At 44.2% G+C, this 14,371-nt stretch overlaps 1 protein-coding gene across 1 annotated transcript in view; it reads left to right on the top strand.

Moving 5' to 3' along the window:
- The window catches only part of ATG2B (autophagy related 2B), a 100,914-nt gene extending 86,992 nt beyond the window's left edge, over positions 1–13,922 (top strand). The window contains exons 37-42 of the mRNA XM_049769916.1: positions 3,892–3,961; positions 4,684–4,766; positions 6,013–6,134; positions 7,870–8,024; positions 8,851–9,000; positions 12,703–13,922. Of these exons, the coding sequence (XP_049625873.1) occupies positions 3,892–3,961; positions 4,684–4,766; positions 6,013–6,134; positions 7,870–8,024; positions 8,851–9,000; positions 12,703–12,933 (811 nt within the window). The 3' untranslated portion in view covers positions 12,934–13,922. The remainder of the gene's footprint in view (positions 1–3,891; positions 3,962–4,683; positions 4,767–6,012; positions 6,135–7,869; positions 8,025–8,850; positions 9,001–12,702) is intronic.
- Positions 13,923–14,371: the final 449 nt, after the last annotated feature.

Here is a 14,371-nt window from a genome sequence, read left to right as displayed (position 1 = left end):
GCTTTCTCTATAGACCTTCCTTCTCTTTTATTTCTTGGTCATGATTACATTATTGGGTTTAGTTGAGTGATGTCATCATTAATTTATTGTGTGTGAATAGTGAATGTGGATTGAGAAAATAAATATTTCTAAGAAAAATTTTACCTGTTAAATTAAATGTTTTTTTTTTCTTCTATTCATGGCCCCTTTATTGAGAAATTTTTGAATTCTTTTTCTTTTTTGATACAAAGAAAGAGGACAATTTAAAGTTACAGTGGAAGGACAATCACCCAAAAACAGAGTTCTAAGAAGAAATACCCCTGCTGACACCCCAATTTTAAATTTACAATCAAAGAACAATAAAACAGAACCCATGTACAATTACTTTGTCCCCCAAGACCCCAGATTGCAGTACATTATAAATTTTCCTAAAGGTATGCAAAGCAATCTAAAGCCATAAAATTTATGTAACTCCTTAAACTTGAAGACAGTAGATTTTTACATTTCCATGCACTTGCATATTAGTTCAAGTCAACCTCAAAAGTTTAAGTGTTTTGTTTTTTAAAGATTTAGAGTCAAAGGAGCACAATAAAAACGGTGTTAAGAGTGGCAATTATCGTTTGCATAGGCCCACCAAAGTATGGGAGACATGGAAAGGAAAAACCTTGGCCTAAATACAAGAAGACCCTACCCCTGAAGTTTCCTGACATAAGACCATTTCTAGGCTCCAGGCAAACTAGTTTGTCCAATCCAGTTCATTGTCTGTAGTGCCAAAACAGTTTTATTTTTCACACAGTCCCTGTTGTTGGTATCATGTTTCTGTATTGAAGATCCTGGAATCTGTATATACTACATTGAAGTTAGGATGGTTTGGAGCATCGTCTAATTTCAACTCACAATTAAAGAGCAATGCAGAAAGCCCTGTCTAGTACGCAGGTTGTTGTTGTTTTAATCTTCTCAGTGTTAAGGGAAGGCTCTTGAGTAAATCGATGTCAGAGCAGCAGTAGGGTCTTCCCTGTTAGAGGATTGATTCCAGGTGATGTCATAGACAACTTTAGATGTTACATAGATGGCTTCCCTGGTTCAGGGGTGAATGGAGAATGCCCAAACCTCTGAGGCCTGTGCCAGGTTATCATGTCAATGTTCAGGATGTAAGTTCCCATTGCACCACAAAATTTGTATGTTCCTATCTCTATTAGATAAGAACTTATTTGTATGTATAGTATTTTCCATTTTAATGTGCCTATGCAAACAAGGAATAATGCCATGTGGCATTATTAGTGCATAAAGGGGCCGCAAAAACAAGTCCAACAATCCCCATGACCTGGTTCAAACATAAGCATTAAACTGAGGGACTCTTTCACCAAAATTCCTATTGAACAGTGCACAAAGAGAAAAAAAGATAAAAAGTGGGGAAAATAAACAATCTGACTTCAGACAGTGGACACATTTGTCACTGTTTAGGGGGATATTCAATAATAGTTATAGCGGTTGAGGGAATATACAATATTCAGAGGAGATGCATGTCCCTTTTATGTCATTAGAAATAGTCGGAGGAGGGTGCTGAATCCTGGACACTACTTTGATCTGTGATTTAGCTTTTTGGAGTCTGCAAAATGACTCCCTGCAGTTCAATATAGGGAAATGCATTTGAGTGGGAACTAATCAGAAACCTGGTATGGTAGCAAACACAGTTAGAAAATGAAAGAAGGAAGAGACCAAGAGGCGGCTGAGAGTAAATAAGTAAATATATATATATATATATAAACCGCCTCCCTGCACGGTTTTTGAAATGAAGACCAATGGGAAAAAAATTACCAGTGAATGTCCCAACGTACACCAATGCTGCATTGGCCTGCCCTCCTCCCTATGCGTCCCCCCCAGTGTAGGGAGAGAAAGGGGGAAAGCCTGAGGACCACTATAGAGTCCACCTGGGCCGGCAACCAGGGAAGGCCTGGAGAAAAGGGGAGAAATAAGGGAACGGCTGGAGGCCTGCCAAGCCTCCCAGCACCCCCCAAGCTAAGGAGAATGCCTCCGGCATGGGGTGTCCCCTAACCCCATACCTGGGAAGAGCTGGCCTCCAGGATCAAGGAACTGGAAGCCGGATATCTGCCCAAACCCTCCCCTTGCTCCTCCCTAGAGCAGGGATGGGGGGGAAGCCTGAGGACCCCTAAAAGAGTCCACCTGGAACCCACTTCAGGCCACCTGAACTGGCACTCAGGAAAGGCGTAGAGTCCAGGGGGAAATAGGGGAATGGCTAGAGACCTGCCAAGCCTCCCAGTGTGGTGTACCCCAAGACCCACCCATATCTGGGAGGAGTTTTGGGAACCGGATAATAGGTGTAACTACCTGCAAGACCTCCCATTTCTGGGAGGGGTCTGGAAAAGGATAGATAAACCTCTGAGCCAGGGGATTCGCCCCTTTTGCCGTTTCTCTTTTGGCCCGGCTTGGCTTCCTGGCTTTTGGATCTTTGGGCCGCATGGAGCCCAAAGGGAAGATGGCTAACAGGAGATAAGATGCAGGGCTAGCAAAATATAGCTGTGCTTGAAAGGTTGACATAGGCCACACACCTGTGGTGGCAAGGGCATGAATAAAGATGATTCTTCCTGATGGCTGCGTGTGAGTGAGTGATTTCACCTGGGCCTGGAACTCGCCGGCTGCATGGAGGTTGCAGAGCCATGTGGGCTGGATGGCATCCTCCACCATCCAGCCTCATCGTTAATTATTTCATGCAACATCCCAGCACCCCCCAAGCTAGGGAGAATGCCTCCGGCATGGGGTAATTTTTCGATTTTAATGAGAAATTTTTATTTGACCCCAGTATATAGGTCTATAAAATAGTTGTCACACATACACAATGGTCTAGGCACTTGAGCCTTGTACAGGCTTAACCGAGTTTGATCCCCGTCATCCCATATGGTGGTCCCTGAGTCCTCTAGGAGAAATTCCTAAGCACAAGCTCTGGCCCCCCCCCCCCAAAAAAAAGGCATCACACTTACTGATAATAAACAATCATACATAAATTTATTTTAAAAGGGTCAGAGAGATAGCACAGTGGTAGGGCGTTTGCCTTGCTCACGGCCAATCCGGGACAGACAGTAGCTTGAATCCCGGCATTCCATATGGTCCCCTGAGCCTGCCAGGAGCAATTTCTGAGTGCAGAATCAACATTAATCCCTGAGTGCCTCTAGGTGTGGCCCAAAGACCAAAAAAAATAATTTATGTTTGAAGCTTTTGGGCGTTTGCCTTGCAAGGGGGCCAACCTGGGTTCAATCCCTTGCATCCTATATGGTTCCCTGATGCCTCCAGGAGTGATTCCTGAGAGCAGAAACAAGAGTAATCCCTGAGCACCACTGGGTGTGAGCCAAAAATCAAAATCAAAACAAAACAAAACAAAAACAAAACAAAACAAAAAAAATTTAGAGACTAGGAAAATATTAAGAAAATTTAAATGGGGCCGGAGAGATAGCACAGTGGTGTTTGCCTTGCAAGCAGCCGATCCAGGACCTAAGGTGTTTGGTTTGAATCCCGGTGTCCCATATGGTCCCTCGTGCCTGCCAGGAGCTATTTCTGAGCAGATAGCCAGGAGTAACCCCTGAACACTGCCGGGTGTGGCCCAAAAATCAAAAAAAAAAAAAAAGAGAGAAAATTTAAATATAATCAAAGAAGTGCAATTTATGTAATGATGGACATTGGTTCACTTGTTATTTTAGTTATCTTGCATATAGACTAAAGGACATTTTCTTTTATTTAGGCCTCAAGATACTTGTATGATTTATGCTATTATAGTTTATATTGTAAACATATTCTTTATATTGTCTTTTTACTCTCTAGTTGAGCATGATAATTTATATCTAAACTCATTTTACAAATGTTGGATTATAAATATTACCCTACTTTCTTTATCTTTAGAGAATTTAGATTCACATCAGAAGTTCCCATTCGTCTTGATTATCATGGCAAACATGTATCAATGGATCAGGTTTGGAAATTTTTGTTTTGGTTTTTTGGGGGGGTGCTCACACTCAGCAGCAGTGCTCAGGGCTTCCTCCTTGTTCTGTGCTCAGAGATCACCCCGGCAGGCTTCTGGGCATCATACGTATATAGGGGATTGAACCTGGATTGGCTGCATGCACAGCAGGTACTTTACCCACTATATTATCTCTCAGGTTCCAGATTTGTAAATTTTGTACAAATATGCTTTACAAATTATTTTTTTAAGTGGGCTCTATTTTTTCAAACTTTGTAGTCATAACTTATATAAATTAAATGACATATATATTAAATTTTTTAAAGTAAGGTACATATTTATAAAAGAACCTATAAGTGAAACTTTATATTATTGGATTGGGTTATAAAAGTTATACTAATGTGTTTTCTAGCTATAGATGTTTGAAATTCCTTAGTTTGATTTGATTTACTCAAATAACTATTTAAAAGTTAAGTCTGTTGGGGCCGGAGTGGGGGTGCAAGCAGTTAGGGCGTTTGCCTTGCAAGCGCTAACCTAGGACGGACCGTGGTTCCATACCCCCGGCATTCTATATGGTCCCCCAAGCCAGGAGTGATTTCTAAGTGCATAGCCAGGAGTAACCCTTGCATGTCACTGGGTATGGATTTTAATTTTTCTTTTTAAAATAATAAAAATTAAAAATTAAAAGTTAAGCCTCTTACTTGGCAGGCTGACCTTTTTTTTTCTTTCTGCAGGGTACTTTAGCTGGAATATTGATTGGTCTAGCCCAGTTAAACTGCTCTGAATTAAAGTTAAAGAGACTTTTCTATCGGCATGGGTAAGTTGATTTATTGTATGAGGTTTTCAGACAGAGTTAATAAAGGTAGTTTACAACATATTAAATACTCAGAGTTCTTAGCAAACATGATTTTATAGTTTTGTTTGCAGAGAGCTCATTTTTCAAGAACCTTTACTAAGCAGTTTTATTCTGAAAGTAGATTTATTTCAAAAACAGTGTGGTCTTTTTTTTTAAAGAACAGCTTTAGTTACAGACTTTTTAAAACTGTCCAAACTTGTAAATTAGCTTTTTTTAGAAAAAAGATTGGGACATAGTCTCATAGTGAGGTTGCTAAGACCTGGGTGGTGATTTGTTTATTTTTGGTTTAGCCTCCCAGTGGTGCTCAGGGCTTACTCTTGACTCTGTGCTCAGGGATATATGGCACTAGGAAGTGAAATAGAGTCCATTGCTTGAATATTGTAGATGTTGTGTTAAATATGTTAAAAGGACTGAGGGATGGCTTGGTGGGCCAAGCCTTTGCTTTACATGTATGAGTCCCAGTTTTGGTCTGTATGGTCTCCTGAGCACCAAGCCCTAGAGTAGCCCCTTACCACCAGGTGTAGCCCAAAGACTAAAAGAAGTAGTAGAAAATTATTTATACAGATGATATAAGACTAAATATCATAATTAACTTTATAGATGAATTATATGTGTATATATAATTCAGATTAAACTTCTATAATAATTTTTCTCTAATAATTAGTAAATTTTCTTTGTCCTTTTGGTTTTTGTGATAGTTGTTTTGGGGCTACTCCTGGCAGTGCACAGGGCTACTCCCAGCACAGTGCTCAGGGATCCTCCTAGCATTGCTTGGGGGAAACCTACTTGGTGCTGGGGATAGGACCCAGCCTCTAGCATGCAAAAGCATGCACTCTAGCCCTTTGTGCTTTTGTTTGTTTGTTTTTTGTTTGTTTTTGGGTCATACCCGGTAGCGCTCAGGGGTTACTCCTGGCTCTATGCTCAGAAATCGCTCCTGGCAGGCTCGGGGGACCATATGGGATGCCGGGATTCAAACTAATGACCTTCTGCATGAAAGGCAAACGCCTTACCTCCATGCTATCTCTCCGGCCCCTTTGTTTTTTTGGTTTATTTGTTTTTGCTTGTTTGTTTGTTTTTGGTACTCTAGCCCTTTGAGCTATTTTCCAGGTCCCAGTTTTCTTTGTCAACTGAAAAATAAAAACAAAAACAAACACACCTAAACTTATTTAAGCTTGTGATTTTCTTTCTCCATTCCATCCACTAACAGTTTGCTAGGTGTCGACAAATTATTCTCCTATGCAATCACAGAGTGGCTCACTGACATTAAGAAAAACCAGCTGCCAGGAATCCTGGGAGGTGTTGGTCCAATGCATTCACTAGTACAATTAGGTGAGTTTTCTTTTCATCAGAAGATTGTTTATTTTGCCTGATTTGTGATGCTTACCATTTTAGGTTTATTGATGTTTTTAAAAATATCTACATTGTGGGCCAGAGTGATAGCACAGCAGTAGGGCGTTTGCCTTGCACACAGCTGACCCGGGAGCCAGACCGGGTTTGACCCCCACCATCCCATCCCCTGAGCCTGCCAGGAACAATTTCTGAGTGCAGAGCCAGGAGTAACCCCTGAGTGCTGCTGAGTGTGGCCCAAAAACCAAAAACCAAACAAAAACTACATTGAGAAAAAAAAATTTATTTATTTACTTTTGGCCCACACTTGGTGGTACTCAGGGTCTGAACAGAGGGTCATTCCTGGTTGTATCCAGGGACTATATGGTATACAAAGGATTGATCCCCAGCCTACTGTATAAAAATCAGGTGCCTTACCCACCCTATCTCTCTGACCTGAGAAATAAATTTTTTAGAAAGTTTTCATGTTTGGTCATCCATTTGAAATGCTACTTCCAATTCTAGGTTTAAAAAACCCAAGGACAGGTTTTTTTTTTAAACCTAGACCATATGGACACCCCAGCGTCCCATATGGTCCCTCAAGCCAGGAGCAATTTCCTAGCGCATAGCCAGGAACATCACCGGGTGTGGCTCAAAAACCAAAACCAAAACCAAAAAACAAGAATGGGGCCCAGAGAGATAGGACAGTGTAGAATCACTGCCACAGTTTTCCACAGGAGGGTTATTGCGGTTATCTACAAAATTGCCAGGCTTCTGCAGGTTATTGTAGTAAGCTACAAGTCTGCCTGCTGCTCAGCTGTTGCAGAGGTGCAAGGATGCCAGGGCTGCAGAATTGCATGAGGTTCAAAGCTGCCAGGGACAGCTCCCTCAGGTCTGAGAGAGAAAGGGGCCGGAGACAGAGAAAATGGGAGGGATAAAAACCAAGTATCCTTTTTTATTCCTTATCGAATCTGAAGCCTGCTACTGCTGCCCAGGGTGGGTTTCAGAGAGAGGGAGAGAGAGAGAGAGAAATTCACTGGCCACCTCTGACTGGGGAGACCCGTAGTCTAGGTTCAATAGAAAGATAGAGGGATAGGGTGGGAGTGATAGCACAGTGGTATGGGGTTTGCCTTTCACACAGTCAACCCGGGATGGACCCAGGTTCAATCCCTAACCCCGGTATCCCATATGGTCCCACGAGCCACCAGGAGCAATTTCTGAGTGCAGAGCCAGGAGTAAATCCTGAGTGCCACCGGGTCTGGACCAAAAACTAAAAACCAACCTCCTTCCCCAAAATATAGAGGAATAGATACAAAATAGGCAGCTTTATCTCCGTCTCCCACTCCCCACCCCCAGGAGATGCTGTTCTGGTCTATCTTGGGCTCCCACTCCAGCTGTCCAAGTTTTCCCTTTTATACCTGGTATGACAAGGGGGTGTGCCTAGGGCACGTGTAGTTTCAACTATCATTACAGTGGGGGTATTCAAAGGGCATGTCCAAATCTAGCTGCCATTACATCAATAGGACAGTGTGTAGGGTGCTTGTCTGGCATACTGCTGATTCAGGTTTGGTTTCCAGCATTCTCAAATCCTGCTCAGTTGATCCCTGAACACATCTAGGGTGCATTCCCTCCCCTACTCCAATAATAAAACAGGAAAATGCTCCCAAGGCTAGAATGGAAACAGAGTCAGACCTCAGCCTCACTGTTGATGTCTTCATGTGTCGGACTGTTTTTCCAGTGCAAGGCCTCAAGGACTTGGTGTGGTTGCCGATCGAGCAGTACCGGAAGGACGGCCGCATTGTGCGTGGGTTTCAGAGAGGCGCAGCGTCCTTTGGCACCTCCACAGCCATGGCCGCGCTGGAGCTTACCAACAGGATGGTTCAGACCATACAGGTACTGCACTGTGACCCTACGGAAATGCACAGACTGGAGAACAGATGTTTGTTCTATATAGAATTAATTCACACTGTTATCACACTGCTTTGGATCCATGGGGTTAGATAATGAGAATAAAACACTGGAAGGCAGTGTCAGATTTGTTTCCCTTTTCCAGGTAAACTGTAGTTAGCTGGGCATTTGTTTTGCCACATTTGTGTATAAAAACCACCGAGTAGCTTACTATGAACAAACAGTCTAGATCCCTTTGTGAGGTTATTGAGGTGTGCTGTGGCAAGTTGGCATGGTACCTTACCAGTCAGTTCACAGACTGCATTCTTCGCCAGCTGACTAACATGGAAAGATTCCCACAGAGAGGGATGGGATGAAGACCACCAGCTTAGTCCCAGGTTTAGTTTCTAACATGCACTCAAAAGTCCTGATTATGGGGCCAGAGCGATAGCACAGCAGTAGGGCATTTTTGCCTTGCACACAGCTGACCTGGTCTGACCCAGGACTGGATCGGGTTTGATTCCTGGCATCCTATATGGTCTTCTGGCTTGCCAGGAGTGATTTCTGAGTGCAGATTCAGGAGTAACCCCTGAGTGCTGCTGCATGTAGCCCCAAAACAAAACTAAACAAACAAACAAACAAAAAAACCCACAAAAAAGTCCTGATTGTGACATGTGAATTCTTATTGTCTCAAATTCACATGCTGTGGGAATATGTGCTAGGAAGCGAGTGTCTCCCCATCCACCCCCTCCCAGTTCCTCTCTGCCATCCCAGATTGTGCCCCACTTCCCAGACTCTCATCTAATTTGGCTATTCATCTCTAATGTTGCAGGCAGCTGCAGAGACAGCTTATGACATGGTGTCCCCTGGTACTCTGGCCATTGAGCCCCGGAAGATCAGAAGGTTTCCCCATCACCGTTTAGCCCACCAGCCAGTGGACCTTCGGGAAGGCGTGGCCAAAGCCTACTGTGTGGTGAAGGAGGTGAGCACGGTGCTGGCACTTTCCTGATTCTCCTCTAGGGTTTGGAGAGTATTTGCAGGCACCGCAGGGAGTGGCCTCAGCACTGCCTAATTGTGAGCACAGCAGTCTGCATAGAGGGAAAGACTTCCTGGGAGTAGCAGGAAGTGGTAGGGGGACTATTTCTCTGCACTACAGAAACACACAAGGAGCCATAGGAACCAACATCCAGGTCCCCCCAACTGGACTTGACCTGAACTCGTTCTCTGCTTTATTTACCTTGGGGTTTGTGATACTTAACAGACTTCTTTGGTGTTTCCAGATTGAGCCTAGTGCCTCACACATTATATGTTCCATCTCCAAATGGCTGTGTCTCTCTGTGCATTACCAGATTGCCTTAGAAATGGAGTTTGGGCCCATTGGAGATTGGGAGCACAGTGGGGAGGGCATTTGATGGTCTACCCAGGTTTGATCCCCAGAATTTCATTGACATGAAAAGGTTCAAGGAAATTGTGCTTGTGATTCAGTTATTGGATCCACTTGGGATATTTTCTTTTCTATTCTGACAAGAAGAGGTATCCAGGCAGCCTGTCCGAAGGCAGCTGTTTTGTGCACACTTCTAACAAGCATGAGCGATACATTTTTTTTCCTTCTTGGTCCCTGTCTTGCCCACCCAGCCCGCCACTGCGGCGGCTCTACAGCCTGTGAGGACCCTTCCCCTCCCCATTGACGCGATACATTTTTTTAAAGCTTATTTTTAATAAGTTTAAAATGTTGTAAAAAGAGTGGCTATAATGGGGCCGGAGAGATAGCATGGAGGTAAGGCGTTTACCTTTCATGCAGGTCATTGGTTTGAATCCCGGCGTCCCATATGGTCCCCTGTGCCTGCCAGGAGCGATTTCTGAGCATGGAGCCAGGAAAAAACCCTGAGCACTGCCGGGTGTGACCCAAAAACCACAAAAAAAAAAAAAAAAAAAAAAAAAAAAAAGGCTATAAAAAAGAGAGTGGATGAAAAGCATATGAGAAAAGGTTGTTATTTTCAAAGCCAGTTGTAAAATAAGCTGGGACCACTTGCACTCTGGCCTTCTGTGGAGAAAGTCCCTGGCCCAGCCTGGTTGCCTTTCACTGTGGTTAGAGAGTTCAGAGAGGGCAGTCGTGGTGATCTCAATTCTTTCAGGAGCACCGAGACCTGCTGAGCCATGTCAAGCTCTTTAAAGTCCATGTTTATTTAAGTCTAAACATCGCCTTGGTATTTTGCTTTTCCCATATAAGGGACTTATCTGTATTCACATGCTCCATGATGGGAGTGAGAGACACATTCATTGCTGCTGTTTTCCAGATTCTGGGGCCTCACACATTTTATACCCCATGCCTAAATGACCTGTGTCTCTCTTTGCATTACCAAATTGCCTTAGAAATGGAGCTCGGGCCCTACTGATAGCATTAGCTATTATTTGGGGTTATCATGGCCTGAGAAAAAAGTACCTGTTACCAGCAGCCTAGAAAGGGGTGCAGGGAGAGAGAATGCTGACATGGCTTGTGTGGAAATAACTTTTTTATTTTGCATTTATGTGGTTTTTATTTTCTCCTGTTACCATGTAGATAGTGTTTAAAAATAGCATTTGGATTGGAGAGTAGAGAGAGCACTCTGTCAGGGTGCAGGCAGATGCATGCCTGGTCTCTGAGCCCCTAAGCACTGCCAGGAGCAACCCCCAAAGCTAGAGCCAGGAGTAGCCCCTGAGCACTGCATGGCTTCTGAACCTCCTGCTCACTCCTGCTGGACAACCTTGCTGACTCTGCTGGCTGAAAGGCACCTGGTTGCCTCGTTACTGTGGCGACAGTTAGACTGGCATAAGGCTCTTGGAGTCCCAGGAGTTTTCAAGCCCCTTTGCTCTATGCTACTCCCTGAGCCCTCACAGTGGAATGGCACAGCATATCATCTGGAGGCGCTTCTTTCTTATTTTTTATATTGTGCACTGCCTGGGCTCGAACCCAAGCACCTCACCATGAAAATCACCTGGAGGCGCTTCTTTCTTATTTTTTATATTGTGCACTGCCTGGGCTCGAACCCAAGCACCTCACCATGAAAATCACCTGTAACTCCTATGCAACTTCAGATCTGAGCAGTCATGATTATTTTATTATTTTATTATGATGAAAAAAAGCCTCAAGCTTGGTTTTTATTTATTAACCTTGGTTCTGCTTCATGTTTACATAGGATTTTCTCTAATTAATTAAATAAAATATTCCTTATAGCCTTGTATTTTTTTTTTTGGTTTTTTTTTTTTTTTTTTTTTTTTGGTTTTTGGGCCACACCCGGAGGTACTCAGGGTTACTCCTGGCAGGCACGAGGGACCATATGGGACACCGGGATTCGAACCAACCACCTTAGGTCCTGGATTGGCTGCTTGCAAGGCAAACACCGCTGTGCTATCTCTCCGGGCCCTAGCCTTGTATCTTAATTGAATTTTCAACAGTTATCATTTTTAGTACATAAATAATCATTTGAAACAAATTAAATGATTTTCTGGGGGCCAGAGAGATAGATAGATGGAGGTAAGGCATTTGACTTGTATGTAGAAGGACAGTGGTTCGAATCCCGGCATCCCATATGGTCCTCCGAGCCTGCCAGGAGTGACCCCTGAGCACTGCCTTGGGTGACCCAAAAAACAAATAATAATAATAATTATTATTATTATTATATAATATATTATATATAATATATATAATATATTATATTATAATAATATAATAATAATAATTATTATTATTATTTTCTGGAAGTTAGTAGAATTCATTTTTTTGTTCTTGTTTTACTTGAACCAGAGGAATTATCACCATATTTCTTTAGTGACGATATTTAGTGACGATAAAGGAAACTTTATTTGCTGTTTTGTTTAACTATTATTAGTGCCAAAAGAAACTTCTTGGATCACTAAATCTCTCTGAAAAGTTCTAGATGTGAAATTGCAGTCTAGGGGCCGGGCGGTGGCGCTGGAGGTAAGGTGCCTGCCTTGCCTGCGCTAGCCTAGGACGGACCGCGGTTCGATCCCCCGGCGTCCCATATGGTCCCCCAAGAAGCCAGGAGCAACTTCTGAGCGCATAGCCAGGAGTAACCCCTGAGCGTCACAGGGTGTGGCCCAAAAACCAAAAAAAAAAAAAAAAAAAAAAGAAATTGCAGTTTAGTTAATTTTTTTTTTATATACAAGTGTCACACCACTACACTAAGACATAATCACGATCTTTTACTGTCCCTTACAATTAGAAATTGGTCATAGCAATGCCACAACAGTAGGGTGTTTGCCTTGCATGCGGCTGACCTAGGATGGACCGTGGTTCGATCCCCCAATGTCCCATCTGGTCCTCCAAGCCAGGAGTGATTTCTGAGTGCATAGCCAGGAGTAACCCTTGAGCCATCACCGGGTATGACTCTGTCTGTCTGTCTCTCACTCTGTCTCTCTCTCTTCCTTCCCTCCCTCCCTCCCTCCCTCTCTATCCTCTCTCTCCTCCCCTCTCCTCTCTCTGTTTTGGGGCCACCCCTGGTGGCACTCAGGGCTTACTCCTGGCTCTGCCCTCAGAAATACCTCCTGCTAGGCTCAGGGCACCATATGGGATGCTGAGGATTGAACATGGATTGGCCGTCTACAAGGCAAATGCCATTCCCACTGTACTGTGGCTCATAGCACCCCCCTAATTCAAGGTATCTTCTCGCCTTTTCCTCTGCAGGGCATCACAGACACGGCTCAAACCATCTACGAGACAGCAGCCCGCGAGCATGAGAGCCGTGGGGTGACAGGCGCTGTGGGCGAAGTCCTGCGCCAGATCCCACCAGCTGTGGTGAAGCCGCTGATTGTGGCCACAGAAGCCACATCCAATGTGTTGGGTGGTATGAGGAACCAGATCCGGCCTGATGTGCGGCAGGATGAGTCGCAGAAGTGGCGCCACGGGGAGGACTGAGTGCTCAGAGGGGCTTTGGGGAGCCGGTGGAGGAGAGGGTGGAGGTCGGAGCACAGTGCCTGCCCTGGTGCAGCTGCTGAGAGGTTCACTCACTCTGATTTTGTGCTCATCTCAGGAATTACAGCATTTCCTAGCTCCGTAATCCACTAGCAAAGCAACATGCAACCCCTAAACTGGCGGCTTTTTTTTTTTTTATGGCTAGTTTGGTACTTGCCTGGAGAAGCAGTTAGTAGCTGGTGTCAAAGTCCATAAAACATTTGCTGCCAAGTTAGTGTGGGGAGCTATAGTCAGGTCCCCTGTGAAGGCAGTGTCACAGGTGAGAAGCCCCTGGCACTTCCCTTTCCAAGTCCTGCTGCTACAAAAGGGATTTTTGTGGCACTGAGGAGCTGTTTTGATTTATTCCTCCCCCCCAAATTTATAAAAGAATCACAACCATGAAACTTTTCTTGAGAAGGAGAGCAGATGCCATAGGAGAAGCAGAGCAAAGAGAATGTTCAGTAGAAACACCAGGAAGGGGCTAAGCACCCGCCTATGGCGTGTTGGGTCTCGCCTCTATTATTTCCATGGACCCAGAAGCATCCAGACAGGGTCTGTCGTATTGCACTTTATCCTGTGGGTGTGTATGTAGGTGACTGTAAGTCCTGTGCTTTATTCTTGATGTCGTTTTCAAAGTCACAACAGTGCAGAGTGGAAGTCTGGAGATGTGGGGCTTAGGAATAGTAGCTGCTGGAACAGTGTGCCTTGTCTGGGAGAGGCAAGGGAACGCACATTGGCCCTGTAGAATCACATCTATGTTCCCATTTAAGCAGTGCAGTGCGGGGCAGACGTAGAAGACGTGGAAAGGGAGAGGGGACACAATCTTTACTCCCCTGCAGTTCTGCAGAGATGCCCTAGTAAGCTATTTCAGAGTACCATTTTTACTTGGTCAACAAATGTACATTTTGATAACCTGTCAGGAACGAATAAAGCATTTTTATTTAAAGGTACAATTGTTTTATGCTTCCATGAATATCTTGGCCTTTCTTAAGAGCATATTCATTGATGCACTGTCGTGGTCAGTCAAGTGAGAGGAGATGATTTCCCTGGTGAGTTCATGTAACTGAGACTGGCTCCCTATCCCACTGTTGAAAGTGGCTGAGAAGCCTTGCAGTTTGGGGTTTAGAAAGTGACTCCAACTCGGCCCTAGAAGTTTCATTTAGAGAGAGCCAAGGAAACCGCCCATTTTGTTGATTTGGTCTCCTTTAACTGCTGGGAACTTGGCAGGCGATGTTCAGAGCCCTCTTGGCCTGTCTGAGCGGTCACACTGCCTCCTGGCCCTCCACTCCGCTGTCTCATTATTCTGAAGTGTGTGGAGTTGCAGGTGTTTAGGGAGTATAGTTCCAACATCCCACTCCTCAGTTCTGATACTCCTCCTTGTCTCTTAATAATGGCACCATCT

The sequence above is a fragment of the Suncus etruscus genome, chromosome 3 (genome assembly GCF_024139225.1).
Source record: "Suncus etruscus isolate mSunEtr1 chromosome 3, mSunEtr1.pri.cur, whole genome shotgun sequence".
Lineage (NCBI taxonomy): Eukaryota > Metazoa > Chordata > Mammalia > Eulipotyphla > Soricidae > Suncus > Suncus etruscus.
This window is presented reverse-complemented; position numbering and strand designations above follow the sequence as displayed.